The sequence below is a fragment of the Crotalus tigris genome, unplaced genomic scaffold, assembly GCF_016545835.1.
Source record: "Crotalus tigris isolate CLP2741 ecotype Arizona unplaced genomic scaffold, ASM1654583v1 scf7180000018599.1079084, whole genome shotgun sequence".
NCBI classification, from domain to species: domain Eukaryota; kingdom Metazoa; phylum Chordata; class Lepidosauria; order Squamata; family Viperidae; genus Crotalus; species Crotalus tigris.
The window spans coordinates 922,973-948,303 of NW_024097097.1; the positions used below are offsets into that span (position 1 = coordinate 922,973).

The window sequence follows — 25,331 nt, forward strand, 5'->3', positions numbered from 1 at the left end:
AGGAAATATGCCAGGAGGCGGGGGAAGCAGGAAGGACCTGGGGTCAGGACTGGGCAGACTTCCAAGGGAAAAGTAAGCTGGTTTTTCTCTAGAAAAAGATTAGGTATTATACATTTAGCAGATGATTTTCTTGTTTTTATGTGTATGTGTTTGGAGAGGAAGATGGGAGCCTAGGGTGGTAAAAAAAGACCGTGTGCTTTATAGGATGTTTAATTGAAAGCATGAACCTAACATGAGGAAATAAAACTGGATTCAAAGACTGAGATTGTGCTTAGAGGGTACAGTGCTGTATGCATGCCAAATATTCAAGTTTTACTCTCATCCCCCTCCTGCATGATTTTAGAACAGAAATATTTAAGTAGAGTGGATACTGAATATGATTCACTGAACAATTATTTTTTGAAATGGGTGAAATTCTGTTTCATCAAAGATAGCAGGAAAAAACAAAATTTTTTGTTTTAGAATATAATTTTGCATGCCAATTATATCAAGGTGTAGTTTCGATAGTAATAACTATAGCTTGAGACAGTAATAACTGTCTCAAGAAGTAAAGCCTCCTCTCTCCAGTTCTGCAGATTAATAGTTCAGGATGTCATGGTCTCTCATGTAGAAATCCAAACTGCTGCCCTAGTATTATAAAATCAAAATTCATTAATTGATATTTTGTTTCCTTTTTAATTTGCTGCATTCCACCTAGTGAATCTAGAGATACCATTTTGATTCCGGTTTGGTGGGCTTTGAAGAGAAGAGAAATGTATAGGATTTTAAAAGAGAAAATGGAATTAGCTTGTCTTTAAGGATCACTTATCACTAAAAATTCCACAAAATACCTATTTTGATAATCTCTGCATTGATTTTTAAAATTCCTCTTAGATAATCCAGATGTGTACTCTGGTATTCCCCATGGGATATGCTTTAGGTTGTTAAACAATGATCCCATCATGACCAATGATCTGCAGTTGTGGTAGTTGTAATACAGTAACTATTGGGAACATACAGTTTTGAAGAAAGATAGCATTCATTAACTTCTTCATTTGGAATTGATGTTACTCTGTCTCTAAATTATAAAATAGCAATTTATTTGATTACTTCATTTTTAGCAGGTTGATCCTAAATTTATCTTCACGTATTGCATTTGCACAGTGTGTTCTGGCCCAATTGCTTGAGGGAAACAGCTGGTTGTCCCCCATTTTGGAGAGATAGGGCGCAAAGCCTAGAACCACTGTTTTTGTGTGTGTGTGATGGAGGCTAGCCTTCTTAAATGGCCTCCTGCTGGAGATTTATTTTCCTTAACATTATTTGCCTTTTGAAAAAAACTGAAAACTGCTTTTTCAGAGGTCATTTGGGGTCTGACATCATGTATTGTTTTGAGATTTTTAAAATGTATTTATAATGTTTTTTCTTCTTGATATATTGTGTTTTGTTTACTGTTGCGTGCCATCAAGAACCTTTTATGATTATAGCAGGCTATACATCTAGTAAATAAATCCTCCATATCATTATTGTTTCTTTAAAGAGCGCTTGAAAAAAGAAGAAAAGACTCGCCAAGAGCTAGAAAAAGCAAAAAGGAAGCTTGATGGAGAAACCACTGATTTACAAGACCAAATTGCAGAACTGCAGGCCCAAATAGAGGAATTAAAAATCCAACTTGCCAAGAAAGAGGAAGAACTGCAGGCTGCCCTTGCCAGGTAAAATAAAATAAATAAAATTCCATTACATATAGTTATTTCTCAACTCACGACCCTTCTTTTGATGAGAGTTCAAAGTTATTACGGTCTTGGAAAAAGTGATTTATGACCTACACTCACACTTATGAGTGTTGCAGGACCCTTGTCGCATGTTTTGCAATTTGGGTTTTTGGCAACCAGCTCACACTTATCACAGTTGCAGTCTCCAACAGTCATGTAATCCAGCTTTGTGACTTTCTTTGCCAATTCCCAGCAAAAACCACTCAATGCATAATTGCTTAACAATTGTGTCATTCACTTAATGATGGAAATTCCAATTCCAGTTATGGTCATAAGTTGAGGACTACCTGTACAACTTTGCTGATTATTTCAACAGTATTAGATGACATGAGTAAGATTTCTGAATATTTTGTTACCTGCATTCCTCTTACTTTCAGCATTTATTTCAAAGATGTAAAATACATAAAATGAACATGCCTAGAATAGAATAGAATAGAATAGAATAGAATAGAATAGAATAGAATAGAATAGAATAGAATAGAATAGAATAGAATAGAATAGAATAGAATAGAGCTGGAAGGGACCTTGGAGGACTTCTAGTCCATCCCCCTGCTCAAGCAGAGAACCTATACCATCTCAGACAAGTAACTGTCTAGCCTCTTTTTAAAAATCTCCAGTGATGGAGTGCCCACGATTTCTGGGAGCAAGCTATTCCACTGGTTAATTGTCCTCACTGTCAGGAAGTTTCTCCTTAATTCTAGGCTGCTTCTCTCTTTGATCAGTTTCCAATCCTTGTTTCTTATCTTGCCCTCTGTTGCTTTGGTGAATAATGTGACCCCCTCTTCTTTATGGCAGCCCCTCAAATACTAGAATACTGCTATCGTGTCTCCCCTATTTCTTCTTTTTTTTAGACTAGCCAAACCCAAGTCCGGCAACCGTTCTTCATATGTTTTAGTCTCTAGGCCTTTGATCATCTTAGTTGCTCTTCTCTGATTTTTTTCCAAACTGTCAACATCTTTTTGTGTGTTATGGTGACCAAAATTGGCTGCAGTATTCCAGGTGTGGTCTTACTATGGTTTTATAAAGTGGTACTAATACCTCGCATGATCTTGATTCTATACCTCTGTTTATATAACCCAGGGTTGTATTAGCTTTTTTGGCTGCTGCTGCACACTGCTGGCTCATAGTTAAGTGATCATCCACTAGGACTCCAAGGTCCCTCTCACAATTACTGTTTTTAAGCCCAATCTGTACTTATACCTTTGATTTTTCCTGCCTAAGTGTAAAATGTGCTTTTCTCCACATTGAAACTCATTTTGTTGGATAGGGCCCAATGTTCAAGTTTGTCAAGATCTTTTTGGATCCTTAGTTGATCTTCTGAGGTGTTGGCTACTTCTGCCAGTTTGGTGTCATCTGCAAATTTGATAAGTTCCCCTTCAATTCCCTCATCTAAGTCATTGATGAAGATATTGAAGAGTACTGGGCCTTGTGGTACCCCACTGCTTACTTCTCTCCATGTGGATGTAGTGCTGTTGATGACTACTCATTGATTTTGGATTGCCAGCCAGCTACAGATCCATCTGGTGGTGATGTTATCTATTCCACCTTTTTCTAGCATACCAAGGAGTAGGTTGTGGTCTACTTTATCAAATGTCTTACTGAAGTCTTAAGTGTGCTATGTCCACAGTATTTTGCTGGTCTTTGATTATCTTTTCTAGGATCTTCCCAGGTATTGATGTTAAACTAATTGGTCTGTAGTTTCCTAGGTCTGTTTTTTTTTTTCCCTTTCTTGAAGATGGGAACCACATCAGCCCTTTTCCAATCCTCAGGTACTTCATCTGTGCTCCAGGATTTTTTAAAGATGTGGTGCAGTGGTTCTGAGATAACATCTGCCAGCTCCTTCAGAACTCTAGGATGTAATCTGTCAGACCCCGGTGATTTATATTCGTCAAGGTCGGATAGGTGTTCTCTTATCATTTTCTTGCTTATTTTAATTTTTGTTTCTAATTTGTCTTTTGCAGTGGTTTTTTGGTATGTTGGGCTATGGTTTCTTTTTGTGTGAAGATTGATTTAAAGTATGAGTTAAGCAGCTCTGCTTTCTCTCTGTTGCCTGTTATTTCCTTGCCATCTTCTCTCTTTAGTGGACCTACAATTTCCTTGACTTTTTTCTTGTTGTTAATATGTTGGAAGAAACTTTTTTTGTTATCCATAATTTCTGTTGCAAGTCTTTGTTCATTCTGAGCCTTTGCTTTCCTGACTTCATCTTTGCATATTCTGGCTGTCTGCTGATAATCGGCCTTAGTTATGTGCCCCTCTTTCCATTTTTTGTATTTGTCCTTTTTGTCTTTCATTTTGAAAGAGACATCTTTATACAGCCATGCTGATTTCTTCTTGAATTTCTAGTTTTTCTTTTTCAGTGGTACTGTGCTGGTCTGGGCTTTTATGATCGCACGCTTCTTGGGTTGTTTTCCGCTTTAGGATTTTCATTCATGGGATCTTTCCTAGGTTCTCTCTGAGTTTGTTAAAGGCGGCTCTTTTGAAGTTCAAGACACTGGTTGGATTATTTTCTGTTGCTAGTGTTTGTGTTATATTAAATTCCAGTATGACATGGTCACTTTCGCCCAAGGTTCCAGCAACTTCAACTCCCTCTATCACTTCTTTTCTATTGATTAGAATTAAGTCCAGTATGGCTTTATATCTAGTTCCCTCCTCCACCTTTTGGATGACAAAGTTGTTGGCTAGGTTGGTTAGGATTCTGTTTGATCTCCCGCTCGCTGCAGAGTTTGTCTTCCCAGTTGATATCTGGATAGTTGAAGTCTCCCATTACTATTGTATGCTTCCTATATACAAAGAGTTCATCTACTTCGTCTAATTCAGTGGTTCTCAACCTTTTTAATGCCGTGACCCCAACCGGTCATAAGTCGAGGACTACCCAACTGGTCGTAAGTCAAGGACTGCCCAACCGGTCGTAAGTCGAGGACTGTCCCTGCCCGGGAGCGCCGCGCATGCGTGGTGCCGCCCCCTGTGCTAGCCGAGGCGTAGCTGGCAAGTGGCAGAGATTGTGCAGGCCGACCACCGGCTGGGCCACCAGCTGGCCCAGCCCAAGGGAGGTAAGGGACCCACCAGGCCCCACGCGCGCCAGCAATCCTCCCTGTGCCCACCGATCTCCCACCCCTGGCCCTCTTTTATTTACATTTTTAGTAGTTGCTCAGCAGGGAGGGGTGGAAACTTCCAGACAGCTCACCTTCACTGCAGACAACTTGCAGCACCGTTTGCAGAATGGGACTTTTGGCAGGCTCAGCAGGGCAGAGACAGCCTGGACAATTTCTATTGGCTTTTAAAAGCCAATAGAATTAGACTCTATTCAAGAGAGTCTATTCTAAAGGGAGTAGCACAGCTAAGGAAAAGGGGAAAAAATGGCGAACTGCGTTGTTTGGCGACCCCCGTGAAATGGTCGTTCGACCCCAAATGGGGTCCCGACCCACAGGTTGAGAACCACTGGTCTAATTGGTTGGGTGGCCTGTAATATACACCTATGATAATGTCACTTTTTTTCTCTTTTATATTGACCCACATACATTCTGGAGAGATTTTATCTTTGATCATGTGTATTTCTGTAGATATGTAGTGTTCTTTTACATATAGTGCAACTCCCTCTCCTCTTTTTGTAGACTTGTTTCTTTTGAATAATTTGTATCCATCCATTCCATTCATGAATTTTGTCCCACCAGGTTTCTGTAATACATGTCATACCCTCCCTCGTGTACTATTGCTTCTAGTTCGCCCTGTTTGTTCCCCAAGCTTTGAGCATTTGTATATAAGCATTTAAGGCTTTTGTGCCTGTGCATGGGTATGTTTCCTGCACCTCCTGAATGTTGTTTGCGTTTTTCTTTTTTTTTCATCTCTGCTCACTCATTGTTTGATTTGTTTTCTTGGGATTTATGATTAGTTTTGGGTTCTAGAGATTCTGAAGATTGATCATCCTTCCCCCTCAGTTTTAGTTTAAAGCCCTCCTGATGAGTTGGGCCAGTCTTTTTCTGAGTACATTTTTTCCTGATTTCGTGAGGTGCAGCCCATCACTTGCCAAGAGTCCTTTGCAAAGGAAATGCAGTCTGTGATCCAGGAAACCAAAGTTTTCTTGGTAACACCAACCCTTTTAGCCAGTGGTTTATTTCTAGAATTCTTTTTTCCCTCAATGGCTGTTGGCCTTTTGTTGGGAGTACGGATGAGAACACTACTTGTGCTCCTAGCTTCTTAACTTTATTGCTTAGTTGTTTGTAGTCACTCACTATTGTACTCAGGTTCTTTGTTGTGTCATTCGTCCCAATGTGGAGGAAGAGGAAGGGGTAGTAATCAGTAGGCCTAATTATTTTGGTTAGGTTCTCAGCCACACTTAGTTTTTTGCTCCCTGGATTGTATGTCCGGTCTGCAGATGGATGATTCCGTTCCTTTGAGAATAGAATCTCCCTATTATCAACACTTGCCTTCTTTTGGGGGGGGGGAGGCTGCAGTCTGTTTATTTTTTCTGTTTATCTCTGGTGTGTTTGTTGATGTGACTTTTTTAGGGATGTTTGAGGTGACTTTTTTAGGGATATTTGAAGTTGTTTCCTTGCTAGGTGTCTGCATGTTTTGTTTTTGAGGGGAAGGTTGTGGGTCTGCGTGTTTCCATCTAGGGAAGAAATTGATTGCTCAATTTTAGTGGGGCTGCTTCTGGTTGGGTTGGATTGGGCAGAAGAGGTTTGTTAAATCCCATTTAAATGGATATTCTGCTTTCCCTTTCCCCTACTAGTCCCTTAAATCTTGTACCCTCTAACTGAATCTTCTGGAGCATCTTTTTTTCCTGTGCCTTTTCCAACTCCTCCTCTTTTTAAAAAATTGGGAAAAGGAACAGCTGTCAATTAGCTGTCATTAAGGTACAGAGTTCTAGAGAGTTCATGCAGCCCTTTCATTTCACTGTTATGAATAATTCTAATTTTGAAAATCTAGGAAGCTGGGATTTTTCTTAGTAAAATTAGTTAAGTTACTCTGCTTTTATCATATCTTGCTAAGTATTTTGGAAGCTTGAAACCAGAATCCTTATGGCTTGAATCAATATCTGGTATGATAGAAATCAAAGCACGTGTCATAGATCATCTGTCTTCATTTTTAATTATTATGCTTTTCCATGTAGTTTGTGAGTCTACTATTGAGCTGTTCTTGGAGTAGATGCATCATATCAACATATGTTTCAAATACAATTGCTACATGAAAAAATAACCAAGGCATGGCAGATGTTAAATATATAAACATCAGAAATACTGTTTTGAAATGTTGGATATGTTTAGAATTATGGCAGCCTTTAGGATATTGGGCTTTGAGGACTATAATTCTAGACTCTGTAATTTACAAAGGAGTCTTCTGGTGTCTACTACTGTATATCCAATTATGCTAATTGTGTAATTGTTTTGTTAGTTACTCATTGATTGGGCAATTGTGCTGTGACAAATTATTCCAGGATAAGATGATTTGATTTCACCCATATCACCAATCCTAATTAATACTTTTGTGAAAACATGGATACCTAGAACGTTTCTTCTCACTCACTACTTCAAGGATAGCTTTTTTGTACTCACTTCACACTTTACTTCCCTGTTATCTTTAAACTCTGTGTTGCTTTCAGAGGGGATGAAGAAGTGATGCAAAAAAACAATGCACTCAAACTAATCCGAGAATTGCAAGCCCAAATTGCAGAGCTGCAAGAGGATCTTGAATCAGAAAAGGCTTCACGCAATAAGGCGGAGAAGCAGAAGAGAGACCTGAGTGAGGAGTTAGAAGCACTGAAGACAGAGTTGGAAGACACCTTGGACACTACTGCAGCTCAGCAAGAGCTCAGGTTAGTGAAGAGAGATGCAATGGATTTTCCAAAACAAGCAATGTTCTGTCTTGGTAAACTGAAAATTTTAGCTTCCTCTTGAAAATTGGAATCAAAGCAAAAACTGCTTAAAATTTACATTGAATCAAAGTGGCATTAGTAGTTTACATTTGTCTAAAAATATTCATGTGTCTCCCTTATAATGAAACTCTTGGGAAAAGGAATATAGTGAAACAGCCAAACCTAGATATTTTTTCCAAACTGGATTCTTTCTAGTATTAGTTCAGAATGTTACTGTGGTTTATATTTTTATTTTCCATTTTAAAATGATAGAAAGCTGAAAGCTAATTTTGTCTTGCTGGCTGCCTCTTAGGACAAAGCGTGAGCAGGAAGTTGCTGAACTGAAGAAAGCCCTTGAGGAAGAAACAAAGAATCATGAAGCCCAAATTCAGGATATTAGACAAAGGCATGCAACAGCCTTGGAAGAGCTCTCAGAACAGCTTGAACAGGCCAAAAGAGTGAGTGGAACATTCACTTAAGCATGAGGAAGTTCATATGAATGGGAAAATCCCCATGAATCTTATGTAGGTGTGAAAATCTACTGAAGCAAAACAGGACATCAGTATAAAAAGAGCATAATTTATAACTAGCTGTAAGCAGAGTGCTTCAAACTCAAGCCATTTCAAGTTTGAAGGATCCATTTTGTGTTCAAAACAGACTGCTTTGATTGCTTCTTGTTTTAAAAGCACTTTCAAAATTCTGAATTTTAAACACAAATTGTATTTCAGACACTTCTTAATTTGAAACGGTTCAAATTTGAAACTTTTCTAGTTACAATTAACCTTTCAAAATGACTTTTCACCATAGATCTCCATATTTATTTACAGCCTGTACTGTGCCTCTAAATTATATATCTGAAGGAAAGTTTTTTGTAATGTACCCTGTATTTGAATAGTGATTTATAGTCATTGTGAACAACAACTAATTTTGATCAGATAGATTACTGGAGATGCACAACTGGAAGCCTCAGCCCATGAAAGCTTCCAGTGAAGTCTCCAGAGACTTTGAATTGGAAACTTACTAAAATAGATTTTTTTTTATGTAAGAAAAGTAGAAAATAATGAAACACATGATTTATCATATTAAATTGAAATATACTTTTCCCCCCTCACATCTTTTGGAATGTGAAACACTCAAAATACAATATATACAGTATATGGAATATAGTACATTTTAAACTGCCTAGGTGCACTTCTTAATTGAGAAAAAGCTGCACTATAGTTTTCAAACTTGCAATTCTAGGATATTGTTATAAGTGTTTTATTGTGCTAGCTTTAATCGTACAACTATTTTAAATTTCAAAACTCCTGAAGCACTAACAATTTTCTGTTGATATTTCTTAGTACAGATTTATACTTAAGTTGCAATGCCCCATATGCAACTTTTCTACATGAAAAAAGAGCTAAAACCATGACAGATGCAAGAATGGAATGTGTGAAAGTTTAATATATAGCATTTTGAATGCAATTTGTCGTAGCTTAGTTGCCATATTATGTTTCTGATATTAGCTCTGATGAAATGCACTAAACTGGCTTTCTTGCTTCTTTAGTTCAAAGCAAATCTTGAAAAGAACAAACAGTGTCTGGAAACAGATAACAAAGAGCTGGCCTGTGAGGTGAAAGTTTTGCAGCAGGTTAGATCTGAGGCAGAACACAAGAGGAAGAAGCTAGATGGTCAGGTACAAGAACTGCAGGCCAAAGTCGCAGAAGGAGAGAGGCTGAGGACAGAACTGGCAGAAAAAGCAAACAAACTTCAGGTAAAGATTTAAATTTGCAACTCTTTGGTATAATGGAGGGGTAGGCAACCTTGGCTCTTTTATGACTCGTAGACTTCAACTCCCAGAATTCCTGAGCCAGCCATGCTGGCTCAGGAATTCTGGGAATTGAAGTCTACGAGTCATAAAAGAGCCAAGGTTGCCTACCCCCTGGTATAATGTAATAACTTATTAAAAGTTCATTGGAAAATATGTTGCTGTGCATATTCTTCTGAAATCATTTTGTTTGATTACTGCATATATATTTTAAATGACAGTGTTTTATTTGAAGTGGCAGTTTCAGAATTAAGGGAATGCAGGCTGCTAGTGACAGTTTTGCATTGGGAATATTGGAGAATGCAGATTTTTGGCTCCAAAATGTGTGTTCTTCCTTAGTAGGGTTCTTGAAACTGGAAAGCAAATGAAGTGCCAAACAAAATCCTTTGAATCTAACACTGGGAATAGCACCGTAGTAGACCACATTCTCAATATATGCCATAATCTGCCTTCTTTCCTGCACTAAATAAACAACAATGGAGTTTTGAAAAAGCATTTCAATAAATTAGAGTGAGAATAATGTTGCATTCTGCTGATATAGTTATCTGACTTTAAAATTATAAAAATATGTTTAAAATACACCCCATTTTTGATATAGAGATTGTTTGTACAGGCTTTTAAAATGAAGGAGTATTTAAAAATATGTATAAATAGTGCTAATTGTGCTATTTTGTGAATAGCATTTATCCCAAATGGTGCATTCTCTTCTAATCATATACACTTATTAGGAAATATAGTACCAATAAAAATATTGGAGAATTAAGTCATGATTGCAAGAAACTCTGCAGACACAAATCTGTATAATTGATAAGCTAACAATAGGAGGAGAACTTAAAAAAAATTCTGTAAAATCTTTAGGTTTTTCTATAAATATATCAAAGGAATACATTATTTTTTCCTAGTATGATTTTATTTTTTGAAAAGTCATTGTCAATTTAAGTTTGAAGCTGTAACCTTCATAGAATATACGAATAGCAGTTAAGTGGAAGATACTTACAATACTGTGTATTGTAATTAAATTGGAATCCTTCCATTCTAAATATGATATGCATAATTAAAATATTCTATTTTGTGGTGAATTATGAATGGAAAACCTTGCAGAATCTGAAGCAAATGTGCCTAAAACGTGAGTGCCTTCAAATGGATAATTATAAAATAGCAGCATAAAAAGATCTGTTGGTCTTTCTTTTAAGGGTCAAAACAATGCAGCGAATTTAAATACTGAGAAACACCATGGGAAAAAACTGAAAATTGCAAACATTCCTTTTTTCTCAAGTTGAGTCCCATAGAAATAACTATAGAAATTACTAAATAGCAATAGCCAGCATTTTCAAAATCTCCTTAAAGTCCCATAACACTACTGTGGATATCTTGAGTTTTTGTTTACATCTCTAAAAAATACTCATCCTTATATGCTAAATATGGGTGTGATATCTAGATTCTTTGAATTTCAGAATGAACTGGACAATGTTTCAAGTCTCTTGGAAGAAGCAGAGAAAAAAGGCATAAAATTTGCCAAAGATGCTGCAAATTTAGACTCTCAGCTACAAGATACCCAGGTATAGCTACAATTTTGGGATGTAGTCTTTAAAATACTTATATTTTATCCTTGGACACCCTAACAGATCTTCAAGGTATCTAAATATATGTTTATAAATTAGCTTCATGTTTCAAATAATAGTTTGTTTCTTCCATTTGATCAATAGTTTTCATCACAGATTTGTCTGCCAACATGGTTTTCATTAATCTTTTGCTATTTGGGTGGTTTCTTAACATTAATACCTTACTTAATTTTAGTTTAAATTCTAGGGAAGAAATTACTGGTTGTAATCTCTCTTTTTTTAAGAGGAGTGGATAATGTTTCTAATGTACACATGAAAAAGTCCCCCCCTTGGTTTTTTTGCAATAGTTTGTTCACAAAATTCCTGATACCTAAAAGCTCCTTTATGTCATGAGATTGGTATGACGCTTTTATGCTCACACTTTCAACCTGCTTTTGAGGTTTTTTTAATCTTTGGCTAATAATAAGTAGTAATAATGGCTAATTCTCCGATGGCGGGCGGTGAAATTGTAACCAATTTTGCTGATTTTAAGATGCTCTTTCATCTTTTCTGGGATTACTACTGTTAAACATATTAATACCATATTGTTTGTTCATAATAACTTGATGTCTGAGGCATTTTCTATTTGACAAGTTGACCTTTCTAAATTTAGTACTAGCTTTTAATTAACTGCTTTAAGATCTGGCATGATGTATCATTATCAAATTATAGTAGAATGACTTAATGTCTTCAGGTCAACCAGGATGAACTGTGCTTACTCAGCTTAAGATCTCTTCACAGCAAACAAATATCCTATTGAAAAAATAGATGTAGTGGACTAAGTTCAAACTTATTTCAGACCAAGTGGTAAAACGTGTGTACAATTGTTATTTCTATAACAGGAACTGTTGCAAGAAGAGACACGCCAGAAACTGAATTTGAGTAGCAGGATTCGGCAGTTGGAAGAAGAGAAGAACAATCTTCAAGAGCAGCAGGAAGAAGAGGAAGAAGCAAGGAAGATTTTGGAAAAGCATGTAATAACTCTGCAGTCTCAGGTGAGAAGCCATGACAGGCAAAACCATAAGTATCATTTTGTATAGCGTTTCATTCTGACCTGGGCTTATGCGAGATTAGTTGAAATTGCAATTGCTTTTCCCTAGTAGTTTCTTACTATTTTCCAATATAGTAGTAATCACAAATCATCTGTAAACTTTTGATAGGGTTTGACAAATTACTTTTTAAATTTTCACAGGATAATAAAGTTGAACCCTTGCTGAAGGTTACCAGTTGATAACAAAAAATAGAGCAACTTTCCTTGGGAAGTCAAGCTTGTCTCATCAATAACGTAGTATATATTTGAACATAAATTTGGGACTATGCTATTTTAGCTAATGTGTGTATATTTGTATCATTTGAGACTTTCTTTAAGGACCTGAATATTTGAGTACTTTATCACATCATGAAAATAGACTTTTGAAATATATCTTTCCACCTCTTGAAAAGTGATATATTAAAAGGAATGATTCTAGTCTAGACACTTTCTCGTTTTCTGTATGGTAGTAGAGGTTTAGTATGGATTACTGGACCAACCACTTAGGGTGAATTAGACTGTGTTCTGCAGCCATAAAGTTAGTTTACCAATTTTATTAAAAAAAATATTTAAAAAAATTTGTATTGTAGTTAGCTGATGCCAAAAAGAAGGTTGATGATGACCTAGGAACTATTGAAGGGCTGGAGGAGAGTAAGAAGAAACTGTTGAAGGACATGGAAATTCTCACCCAACGTTTAGAAGAAAAAGCATTGGCATTTGATAAGTTGGAAAAAACCAAAAACCGCCTTCAACAAGAACTGGATGACTTAATGGTGGACCTTGATCATCAACGTCAAATTGTTTCCAACCTGGAGAAGAAGCAGAAGAAATTTGATCAGGTATGCTACTATTTAAATGTTGCTGCAGAATGTGGCAGTTCATTATTTCCTGATCAGCTTTTCATATTTGCAAGTATTAAAAGTGTACTTCTATAATGTACTGTCTAACAGGGTGGGTACTTTTCATTATCCACCTGTGAAGTATGGATATATTTTGTTCATAAAAGCAGAGATAACTTTGACCAAGCATTGACCATTATGGTAGATTGAGAATAGGTGCCACTCTGTGCGTGGATGCCTCAAAGCAAAGGACTTAGTGCAGCTGAAAGCCAAAATACCAACCTACTACCACAGCTTGGATTTCCACGGGATTAAGACTATATGTTGTAAGTATTTCAAATTTTCTTGTTTGGCCTATTGAAATCAATAGATGCTGGCAGAAGAAAAGAATATATCTGCTCGTTATGCGGAAGAAAGGGACCGTGCTGAAGCTGAGGCACGAGAAAAAGAGACCAAAGCACTGTCTCTGGCACGAGCCCTGGAGGAGGCTCTGGAGGCTAAGGAAGAGTTTGAGAGACAAAACAAGCAACTCAGAACAGAAATGGAGGATCTGATGAGCTCCAAAGATGATGTTGGCAAAAATGTGAGTTGTCTAATTATGGTTTGCAGTATCAGAAATAATATTGAAGCTTTGGGGGGGAAATTACTTTAATAGCATATGTTAATCTGGAGTTTGAAGTGTTGACAATAAAAGGTGTCAACAACTGCCTGCATTGTAAACTGCTTACAGCTAAAGTGTTTGTCTTGATGTTAAGCATGTGTGCATTTGACATTTTTTATCTTTCACTTTATTCATAGAGCCATCAGATTCTTTTCCATTTGAGTGTTTGTGTGTGTGTGCTTCCTGAAGGCCGAGAAATGCGACAGGGGCCATTGTAAAGCATTTGTGTGTGTGATTTAGTAGCTGCGTTGCATTTCATCCCGAGTAAACTTACGCAATTTGTAATTGTTAGGAGTGGGATTTGTAGGATTTTCTCTCTCATTTGCATCGATTTTGTTGCCATTATCAAGGTAATATCAAAGGTGGATATGTTTTGCTTTGTAGGTTCATGAGTTGGAAAAATCCAAACGTACATTGGAGCAGCAAGTGGAAGAAATGCGAACACAGTTAGAAGAACTAGAGGATGAACTGCAAGCCACCGAAGATGCCAAACTGCGCCTGGAAGTGAACATGCAAGCCATGAAAGCACAGTTTGAGAGGGATCTTCAAGCAAGGGATGAGCAGAATGAGGAGAAGAAGAGACTCTTAGTAAAACAAGTAAGGCTTTAAGTAGTAAAGTATAAATTTGGTGTTGATCGGAGGCTCAGGTGAACCATATGCACCTTTCTGATTTATTGAATCATCACTAGGGTTTTGTTAAACTTAAAATTGGTCTTTTATCTACTAATTTTTAGAAGCAACAGTTCCCCTGCTACCAACATGTAGTTTAACATTTGTATTCAGTCATGTTTCCCATGTATACGTATCATTAGTCCATTCCTTTGAACGAGCAATAATTAAAACCTCCAGATTCCAAACTTTCGCAGTTCACCTGTTATTTTATCCACTTTTGAAGAAAAACAAATAGTTGCATATCTTAATTTGTCTTAAAATCTTAACTGACTAGAAATTCTGATAATTATAAATGTCCATGAAATCAATTTTGATGAGACACCTTTACAAAAGTCTTTCTGAGAGAGCAACTTATGTTCTGTTTGTATCAGAAATTCTATGAGATGGAATGGATGGCGTGGCATATAATCTTGCTTTTTTTATATGCATTCATATTGTATGTATACTTGTTAGATGCTTGTGATAATCTGTTTTCATTCAAATCCTACCAGATATATACACATTTGCGAGATTTTATTTAATGCATCATATAGCATGTTATCTATATCTGAGGTGAATTAAGATACATACAATTTAATATGAATTCATGAATACATTGTTCATTTTAGTTAAATTTATAAAATAAGTGGAGATTCCTGTTTCATCTACAAGTCACATTCTGCTACAGAGTTTCTGCTGGCAACTGCTCAAAAGCTATATTGTTTTGATCTAGAAAATAAAGAATTCATAACATTCTTTATAAAAATCAGACACCCAGAAAAAAACATCCCAAAAAGAAGAAGAGAGTGTCATACATATGCCACATATTATAGGTCTTAAAACATGAATTTCAGTGACAAAGTGAGATATCTCTAAGAGAGCTTACATTTTTGAGATGCTTGCCAACAATATTTTGCCTATCTCTGAAGTGACATGTGCTCCCCAGCCAGATGTATGACAAATCCCTTTTAATGCCAAAGAAGTTCCATGGAAGAATTTAAGGGGGTGTATCTTGTGAGGCATTTAGAAGCACGGTATCTGGCAGAAGATGTTCTTGTGAGGCACTTAGAAGCATGGTATCTAGCATATGTTTGAGTGCTATATGTGAACACCCCTAATTTGAAATATAGTCCAGAAAAGTAATAAATAGGTTAGAGATTCTGTATATCTATATAGATTCTATAGTTATATAGTCTGTATGAAGTTTTGCATCGCAGAAACAGGTGGGTGTGCTCTATTCACCCTCAGAATGTCCAGGCATCTGCAGTAGCCTTGAGAGTCCTTTTATCAACCTTAATCTTTATACTACCTGCACTCTTTTTCTGAACAAGTCAGAACTGAATTGAATAAGCAGTGTATTGGCCATAGCTATCCTGTTCCAGCCTGAAAAACAGAACAAAGTGAGTTATATTCAATTGATTGTTGAGTTGCATCTTAGGGAATATATATGGGAAGTTGCGTGTGTTAGCTGGGTGCAGCATGTACAGTAGCACAGAATCCAGTGCAGTCATTCCAAAGGAGACGAGCTATGGGGCAAGAAAGGGTCGTGAGGGTTTAGGAAAAAAGAAGAAAAGCAGACATGGTCAGCAGTAGTTTAGGAATTCACCAATAATACTGTAAGTCAGCTTAGATAGTATTGCTTAGCAGCTAGGAGCAGAGCATGAAGCAGGGATACAACAATGCAGGCCTAACCTTGGTGAACTGTTTCCAGCAGATGTCCATTCTCCGGCAGCTGTTCTTAAGTAGCCCAGCCACAGGCATGGATCATTTAGGATCATTATCATCCTTGCTCTTCAAAAGGCTAAGCCCGGGGTCTTCAAACTCAGCCCTGGCTGAGAAATTCTGGGAATTGAAGTCCATGAGTCATAAAAGGGCTGAGTTTGAAAACCCCTGGGCTAGGTACACAAGCTCAAGTAGTTGATTGCCTTTTGGCTCTTAAGGTTAGCAATTTAATGGATTAGACCCCTCAGCTTCTGATTTTGAGAAATTAGAATAGCCCTTAACAATGCCTTTACATTCATGGGCTCAAAACAGTTCAGAAACTTTAACTGCAGTTATGTTATTAAACCATTATCATTGCTTGACTAGGGGTTTTGTTTTTTGCATAATTGATCATACATTTAGTTTTTCTTGGAAGAATGAATAGGATGATACAAGGCCTCATTGTCTTGATTTGAAAGCAGGTGTATCATGAACAAACAAGCTATATTGACCTCAATATGAAGTTAACAATTATGGCTGATAGTTTTGCTTAAATACAATTTTAATAAGTTTTTATTTTGGCAGGCTATTTTCCTTAAAAAGTAATATAGATTCCTAAAATGTTATTTTTTTCCACCTTTATACAGTTTCTTACAGAGCATCAAGGAACTTACAGTTGATATTTAACTGCACAGTTAAGTTCAGGGATATATTTCTGGAACTTCATCCTTCATTTTAATTGATTTCAACTAATGGTTAATCTTGAATTCAGAAATTTTATCTTGCCATGTGTCCTTAATTTTGTAGGTCCGGGAACTGGAAGCAGAATTGGAAGATGAAAGAAAGCAGCGGGCTTTGGCTGTGGCATCCAAGAAGAAAATGGAAGCAGATTTGAAAGATTTGGAAGCTCAAATTGAGGCAGCAAATAAGGCCCGCGATGAAGCCATCAGGCAGTTGCGCAAACTTCAGGTAAACAAAGCAACTCTTAAAATCTGAAAAGACAAGGGAGCTTGTCTCTAAATTTATGAATATGTTCTCTGCAGAATTTATCAATCTTTATTTAATAAAAGGGAGAAATTAGGTGAATATACTTTGTGATAATAATAGATACTATACTCTGGGTGTTATAGATTAGACTGAGGCAATGTAGTTAGCTTCTCAAGATTCAGGGGGAAAAAAACCCTTTTTTTTTTAAACCTTCCAGGCTCAAATGAAAGATTATCAACGTGAACTAGAAGAAGCTCGCGCATCTCGAGATGAAATTTTTGCTCAGTCAAAGGAAAATGAAAAGAAGCTCAAAGGTCTCGAAGCAGAAATTCTTCAACTTCAAGAGGTATGAAGTTAAGTGCTTCATTCTGGAAAAATTGCTAATTCTTAGAGTACCTATTCTGTAAGATAGAATTCTGGGAGGGGGGAAAGGAACATATTTCTACAATTCAGATAGGAATATTTAAAATTTGGAAGATGCAGAAAGTCTGTTGAATTATAATAATACATGTTATTATTATTATTATTAAAATTTATAGACCGCCCCATTCCCGCAGGACTCCGGGTGGCTAACAATAAAAACACAATATAACTTAACAAGACAAACGATACAGTAACATTCATCCAGGGGTCAGATTTTATAAACCCAAGCCTGCCGGAAAAGTCAGGTCTTAAGCAGCTTGCAGAAAACCAACAGGGTGGGAGCGGTCCTAATCTCCGGGGGGAGCTGGTTCCAAGACGTGGGCGCCGTCACAGAGAAAGCCCTCCCCCACGGCCCCGCCAAATGGCATTGCTTGGCCGACGGGACCTGAAGGAAGCCCAACCTGTGGGATCTAACCGGACGAAGGGAACTATGAGGTAGTAGCCATGTTAAAATACATTGGATCATTTTTCAAGGAACTAGTTCCCAGTTGCACAGGATGTTTGTGATAGTTAAGCACTGGAGAAGGGTGTCAGTAATTATATTGGATTTTGAGCTATTGAGTATATACTACAGTAGCTCTCTATCAAATGCCTGAAAAAGCCCTTTCTTGCCAAGGTTTCTGAGATGCAAATAACTATCTTTTCAGGAACTTGCAGCTTCAGAACGAGGCAGACGACATGCAGAGCAAGAGAGAGATGAGCTGGCCGATGAAATTGCCAACAGTGCCTCTGGAAAGTAAGTTGGTTTAGATGAACATTTCACCAACCACAGACCCTAAATAATGTATGTTGATACCTGTTGCAGTGTAAGAATTGATTATAGTGGGATAATTCCTAGCTTAAATGTGTAGTTCCTTCTATTGCTTCCATGTCTCTATAGGTCTGCCTTACTTGATGAGAAGCGTCGCTTGGAAGCCCGAATCGCACAATTGGAAGAGGAACTGGAGGAGGAGCAAAGCAACATGGAGCTCCTCAATGACCGTTTCCGCAAAACCACTCTACAGGTGCTCTCTTTGGTTGCAAGTCTTGGTCGAACATCTTGTTTGTTTCTCCAGTTAAGGGACGATAATATCTAAATAACTGTGCCTGTCTTCCTAAAGATCGACACATTGAATTCTGAGCTGGCTGCCGAGCGAAGCGCCGCCCAGAAGAGCGAGAATGCTCGCCAGCAGTTAGAACGGCACAACAAAGAATTGAAAGCTAAGCTTCAGGAGTTGGAAGGCTCCGTCAAATCCAAGTTCAAGGCAACCATTTCAGCACTAGAAGCAAAGATTGGGCAACTGGAAGAACAGCTGGAGCAGGAGGCAAAGTAAGTAGTGTTTACAAAAAAGGGGTGCTTTCAGAAGAAGGAACTATGATTAATAGAAAGTAACTTGTTCAAATTAGGACAAATATATGTGGTTCTACTGCTCAACATCTTTTTAAGTAAGCTAGATGATTCACCAGATACGTTGTCAAAGTTTTGATGATGGGATTAGAATTTTGAATCACTTTTGTTCCTTTATTTTTGTGGAAATATATATTGTGGATTTTATCCCCTCTTTGCTTAAAATAGGAAACCAATGAGGTTTTTTTTCACTTCAGAGGGACATAATTGTGGAGATACTTTTATCTATCAACACTGATTTCTTCCTCTTCCCACAAATTAATTAAAACAAATTTCCAACAGGGAACATAGGTGTTTGATATAAGGGTTACTTTGATCCTGACTTCTTTTAAGCTTTTCCATTACTAATACAGGTAGTCCTCGACTTACGATACCAGTTGAGCCCAAAATTTCTGTTGCTATGTGAGACAGTTTTTAAGTGAATCCCTGCAGTTGTTAAGTTAGTAACACTGTTAAGTGTATCTTGCTTCTCCATTGACTTTGCTTGTCAGGACGTTGCAAAAGGGGATCATGTGACAGTTGCCAAGCATCCAAATTTTGATCACATGGCCCTGGGGATGCTACAATGGTCGTAATTATGAAAAATGGTCATAAGTCACTTTCTTCAGTGCCGGGGTCATTAAATAAATTGTTGTAACTCGAGGACTACCTGTATTTGTAGAAAAGTGAAAAGATCAACATTAAATAAGAGGAGACTGCATAATTATATACCTGTGGTCAAAAAAGTTGCACAACCCCTTTCCCCCCCTCCAAAGATAAGATTTATTATTTTCATATTTAAGGATTATTTAAGCACAAACCTTTTCTGTGGATAGCCATGAAATCCGATAACTTAATTACTCTTAAAAGTGTTATTTCTGCTTTTGTTAATTTATTTAGGGAGAGGGCAGCGGCCAATAAGCTAGTACGCCGCACAGAGAAGAAGCTGAAGGAGGTATTTATGCAGGTGGAAGATGAACGCCGACATGCAGACCAATACAAGGAACAGGTCAGATGCTGCCTGCTCTGCTTAGAACCACAGCTACTAAAAAGCTTACATTTCATTGCTCGTTATGCAAAAAGAGATATTTAGTAAGCTATATTTGAAGCACCTTTTTAAGGCATGGCCAGAGGCCATCTGATCCAGAACTGTGGAAATGGCCTGATTCATATGGATCTAACACAGATCAGGAGTGAGAATTTGGAAAAGAAATGGAGTTTGGTTTGTTTGTAATATTGCATGGAAAAGCATGCATGGCTATAACTTTTTTAGTTTGATTCTTCCACAAAATTTGCAGGAAAGCTAGGGTCAAATTCTTGGCAGCCAATTCTGTCAGAAGCAAGAGTCTTGTTTGTAAGTTTTATTGAAAAGTGAAGGAGCTAGGTTAGACACCAGAATGTTTTTCCATCTGGCTATATGTGGATATTACAGCTAGGACTGTTAGCAGTGAAATGTATCAAATTGATGTGCAGCTCCTCCCAAACATTACCTGAAATGGAGGTAACTTTTCCTGCCATTACTAAATGAGCAGCCCGTGTCATCAGAATAGTCACTTTAAATCCCTAAAAACATGACATGAAAATTACAGATCAAAAAGTTCCTAATCTTGAAGAGTTCAGGTCACTTAGTTGGTTGAATGGCATGACAAGTAGTTGAACCATTATTCGGTGACTCATTAATCCCTTGTTTTGGTGATCTTCTCTAGATGGAGAAAGCTAACGCTAGGATGAAACAGCTCAAGCGCCAGCTAGAAGAAGCAGAGGAGGAAGCCACGCGTGCTAATGCATCACGTCGTAAACTTCAGCGTGAATTAGATGATGCTACTGAAGCCAACGAAGGCCTTAACCGAGAGGTCAGCACTCTGAAGAACAGACTAAGGTGAGTTATGCAAAAGAAAGAGTAGAGGAGTTTGGGTGTATACCAGTGTGTAACTTCAGAACAAGATGAATCAGAAATGAATGGCTGCAAAAGGCTAGGTTAATCCTCATTTCCAGTTGCTCCTCTCTCTCAGTACTTGACTTAAAATAGCTAGTTAGTAAACCAGAAGCTCGGAAGACAAAACTTCTGGTCCTGGTGACCAACCCAGATTGGATCCTGCAGCATTATCCTTGGACACATATATTCGCCTTCATTCATGAGAAGGGGGTGTCATGCTTCCAAAGTTTTGTTAATTAGCTTGTGCTGTTCCATATGCTGGAAGTTAGCTGCTCACTAAGTGACATAACACGTCCTTGGCTATTTATAAGCACAGATGAAGATTGTGTAGCTTTAGCTCCATCTTACCCTAGTGCTATGATCTTTATGTAGGAGCACACAGTTGTGATTAATAACAAAATTAGTTGCGGGAGAGGGTCGATCTATGCTGAGGAGAGCTTAGCGTATGGTCAATTTTTACAGCAGTTTTTCAGAGCTTTTCTCCTTTAAAAAAAGAGGGGGGGGGACTTTGTGTTGCGGCAGTCACTTAACTGTATCTTCTTGCAGGAGAGGCGGCCCAATTACCTTTTCCTCCAGCCGATCTGGAAGGCGCCAACTGCACATTGAAGGAGCTTCCCTGGAACTTTCAGACGATGACGCAGAGAGTAAGGGGAGTGATATCAACGAACCTCAAGCTGTCCAAACCGAGTAGAGTGTCCCCGCTGTGTTAAACTGCCAACATTCCCTACAGTGCGACTTCTTTCCATACATTTGAAAGAAGAACTTAACTGGCCATCAGATTGCTTTGTGGCCAACTAGATCTGCCTTAGGCAAAACTGGCATAGCATTAGGTCATGTATTGCAGGTCAGTCAAAGCATTATTGCTGTCTGGCTTTGCCATATTGTAAACTTTTGGATATAGGTACCACTACTTATATGTATTAAAATATCTCTGTTCAGTGCTTTTTGTTTCAAGGTATCCATTGTAAAGCCATTTTTCTAAGGCACTGAATGATAAGCGGGTCTGCCTTCTGTCCCAGGCAGAAACTCTGGCAGCTGCCTATGCCTTTTTGCTATGCATGCATAGCTACCTAGCAGTGGCACTCCCTTTCTGTTGGTTTTCTCTTCCCTACTTATTTGCAAGACCTTGTGGCTGACCCAAGGTCACCTGACTTTGAAAATGTCCTGAGGAGCTTTAGTTCACACTATAACTAGCCAGCTGCTTGTTCTACTTAACAGGCAGTTGCCCACCTTGGCAATCTGATGTCTTCCTGCTCCGGACATCATGAGTAGTCGGTTGATCTGGATAGGATGCTGATGATTCTGTTTCTGAAGTAATATTCCATATAAGTTGGAAAGCCTCAACATGGAAGTTGAATGACACCTCCCAGAAGCAACTGTTTTCTTCCTGAAAGGCTGGGGATAGGAGTGCTAGTTGAAGTTGCTGCCAGCTTTCTTGGTTCCCATCAGTATATATTTGCTAGAGGTAGCAAAGGGACACTGCCTGTAAATGAACACACCTGTGGAGCCACCCTCTCCCCATTTTCAGCTTTCACTTGGGTGAAATGGATTTAGCTAGTATTGTTTTTGTCCTAGCTAAGAATTGACATTTACAGAAAGTGCCTTAGACACTGCAGTACTAAGACAATGTTTCATATATAATTTGCCTATAACGATGATTCAGTGTATTGATTTTTGATCATATCATGCTGCATCTCCTATTACAAGTGGTATTATCAATCTCCAGTGATAAGAATGAAATCAGTGTTGACTACAGAATCTTGAACTCTTGCAACATGCTTGAAACAATATTTTTCTTTGGTTAAAAGCTTTAACATATGTTACAAAGCTTTTGTTTTTGTGCATTTGGATATTTCTTATTCAAACTGGCCGTTGATCACCAGACATCTGACTGCAAATACCTTGTTTCTTTGTATCCTCATATTTTTAGACAATACTTTTTTGTAAAGACAATAAATTTATTCATTCTAGAGACTCATAAATGTTTCTTTGGTTTTGTTTTTTTTAAATAAAAATGCCCTTAAACAATACCCAACACTCTGAAGTTTGTTTCATGCAATTCAGAGGTGACATCTTCTCTAACAAGTAATTACTGAATTTAACTCAAATCTGTTATTTTTATAATTCCATTTCTAAATTATTTGTTAACATGAGAAAGTGAATTTATTTGAAAATCAACACACTGGAGGAGACAGTCATAAATGTATAGAAGTATGTTGTAAAGCAGAGATACAAATGACTGATATATTACATAACTTGAATACAGCTAGTCCTCAGGTTGCTATGATAAGTAGGACTGGAATTTCCAATGTTAAGCAATGCGATCATTCGCTGCAATGTCATATGACCACATTACTTAGTGATGGCTATCCTGATAGTCTCTGTCACCACTGTTAGCCAAATCCCACCAGATGTTAGGTGAGAACTTATTCCCAGCTTGGTCCCTTCCAAGCCTTGGTAAGAAACTTCCTCCTGTTCAACTCCCTCATCATCTCTGTCTTTTTGGCAGCCCTGCACTCAGCCAGCCCCATGCTCTGCTTGCTTTGCAACCCCCAGCTAATCTTTGCTGTCTTCCTGCTACTTGACGAGGCACATCCAGCCTAGCCCTCCACAAAAGTAGTTACTGGGCATACCAACCTTTCTTCCTGAGGCCATCCTCATGGCCTAGTCCAAATTGCATGTATGTTTCTTGCGAGGTTGTGGAAGTCAAAGCAATAGGGCAATAGGATGAGTGGAGTGTAAGGCTAGGGAAGCCCAGAGCTGGCAGAGGCAGTGGAATGCAAGCTGGCCCAGAGATGGGCGAGTTAGGTGGCTGGGAGTTGAAGCACCCCTGTGATTACAAGTGCGGGTGGGGCTGTCAAGCCTCTGAATTGTGATCAAGTTGGATGCATTTTGTAAGTTAGCAGCTGGGCAAATGAATGCTTGCTGGGGTGGCTGAGGCTTCCTGGGGCATGGCAAGCAGCTGTGTAGTTCTGGGGCTGCTTTCTGCTCTGCAGGTCAGAATACAGGGTATTCGGAAGGGTATGGATGGAAGATAGGTGGCCTGGGGTGTGTGTGTGTATGTGTTGGAGCCACTTCCTTAACTTGTTGAAACTCAGGGCTGGTGGTGACCAAATCCAGAATGGCTTGGATTGGGGTGAGTACTCACTTAACAACTAACAATTGGTTAATAATGACTTCCTGGGGAGGCGGGGAGAGGGTTGCATTGTAAATAGTTGTGGTCATGTGACATCTTGCTTTATAACCATACAGACTTAACAGTGGCAATACCAATCCTAATTGTGGACACAAGTCAAGGACTACCACTATAGGCAATCTTTCTTTATAGACAATCAACTATTTCAACTTCCTTTTGTTCATTAATTCATTCCCATCTGTAGGGCAGCACTGGGACCCTATGCAAGCAGATAAATGCAGTTTTTCCATCAGCAGCTAGTTTAGCCTATTAGACACATGGAATATCACTCAGAGAGCTAAGTGACATTAGATGACAGTCTACCGGGATTGGATGCTTCTTCTAAAATAAAGCAAGGAATATCATCTCAAGAAATGATCAGATTCTCAGCACCCAAATCTATCTTTCCTTTTATGGGTAATATACGTAACATAAGGAAAATGATGTTGCTAAAAGAAACATTTAACCATACTTTGCTAAATTTTTTGAACAATAGTTCATCCCATTCTGCCTTCCTGCAGCTTTTCTGATAAATGGGAACTAAAACAATTATCTTGTGGTGATACAGCGTATTGCAGGCTAATTCTGCAGACTGCCAGTAGTTTGATTCTCAACGGCTCAAGATTGACTCAGCCTTCCATCCTTCCAAGGTCGGTAAAATGAGGACCCAGCTTGTTGGGGGCTGTAAAATACTATGAAACGATATATAAGTCCTAAGTGCTATTGTTATATACCTTTCCAATGTTTCAGAATAATTTTCAATTTTTTTCATTACTTGCAATATAACTTAATTTTGCAACTATATATAGGTAATTGGTATTTCTTAAAAATCTCCCAATGTAAGCAAGGGCATTTTGTTGGCAATTTCTCATGCTGGCAGGTACTTTTCCTTGATTTTCATGTGAAACAAAATCCCTTCACACATCTCCTCCCATCTCCATCTGTTTGCAGTCTTTGGGACACACACTGAAGTTCTTTACCAGTCTTCCCTTGGGTAACTCTGATATAGTACAATGGATTTGAGTGTGCTGTAGAACCATTAAGTATTCAATTGTTCTAAAGTTGCCAAGTCCAAGACGGTGTGCTAGACTTCTCTTTTTCCAAAGTCTGGTTCAGTCTTAATTATCTCTTCTTTTCCTGCTAGCAATCATTTTACTTCCTGCCCATCCACTACACCTTCCTGAGAGACATTATCTTTGTATCAAATTTTTCATCTAGTGGACACCATGATGCCTGGCTCATACTTTCAAATTATTTCCTTACCAGATTCTTCAATGCCTTTAACAGTGACAGAGCTTCTAATGTACTATCTTCCTGGAAAAGTTGGGATACATTCAAACTATTTTATGGTAATTTTATATCATAAAAAGTTTTAAACAATTTTGCAAAATTTTAATTACAGGACCCATATTTGGAACATATTTTGTAAGTTAGCCTATTTGAGGTACCTTAGTTGAAAACATTTTGCCCTGTGGTGCACCATTTTGCCCACTTAAGTTATAGGAAAGAATTTCAGTAGCATATAGATTATTTTTACAGGATGCACTTATCA

At 38.0% G+C, this 25,331-nt stretch overlaps 1 protein-coding gene across 2 annotated transcripts in view; it reads left to right on the plus strand.

Moving 5' to 3' along the window:
• MYH10 (myosin heavy chain 10) overlaps positions 1-22,586 on the plus strand; it is an 89,387-nt gene extending 66,801 nt beyond the window's left edge. The window contains exons 26-42 of one of the 2 annotated variants that reach the window (XM_039355114.1): positions 1,517-1,688; positions 7,348-7,560; positions 7,913-8,057; positions 9,149-9,355; positions 10,864-10,968; positions 11,853-12,005; positions 12,631-12,879; positions 13,250-13,462; positions 13,925-14,137; positions 16,700-16,861; positions 17,097-17,225; positions 17,950-18,038; positions 18,183-18,306; positions 18,403-18,611; positions 19,569-19,677; positions 20,375-20,547; positions 21,151-22,586. In XM_039355114.1, coding sequence (XP_039211048.1) covers positions 1,517-1,688; positions 7,348-7,560; positions 7,913-8,057; positions 9,149-9,355; positions 10,864-10,968; positions 11,853-12,005; positions 12,631-12,879; positions 13,250-13,462; positions 13,925-14,137; positions 16,700-16,861; positions 17,097-17,225; positions 17,950-18,038; positions 18,183-18,306; positions 18,403-18,611; positions 19,569-19,677; positions 20,375-20,547; positions 21,151-21,295 — 2,810 coding nt within the window. In that variant the 3' untranslated portion in view covers positions 21,296-22,586. The remainder of the gene's footprint in view (positions 1-1,516; positions 1,689-7,347; positions 7,561-7,912; positions 8,058-9,148; positions 9,356-10,863; positions 10,969-11,852; positions 12,006-12,630; positions 12,880-13,249; positions 13,463-13,924; positions 14,138-16,699; positions 16,862-17,096; positions 17,226-17,949; positions 18,039-18,182; positions 18,307-18,402; positions 18,612-19,568; positions 19,678-20,374; positions 20,548-21,150) is intronic. The other variant, XM_039355115.1, reaches the window with a different exon arrangement.
• Positions 22,587-25,331: the final 2,745 nt, after the last annotated feature.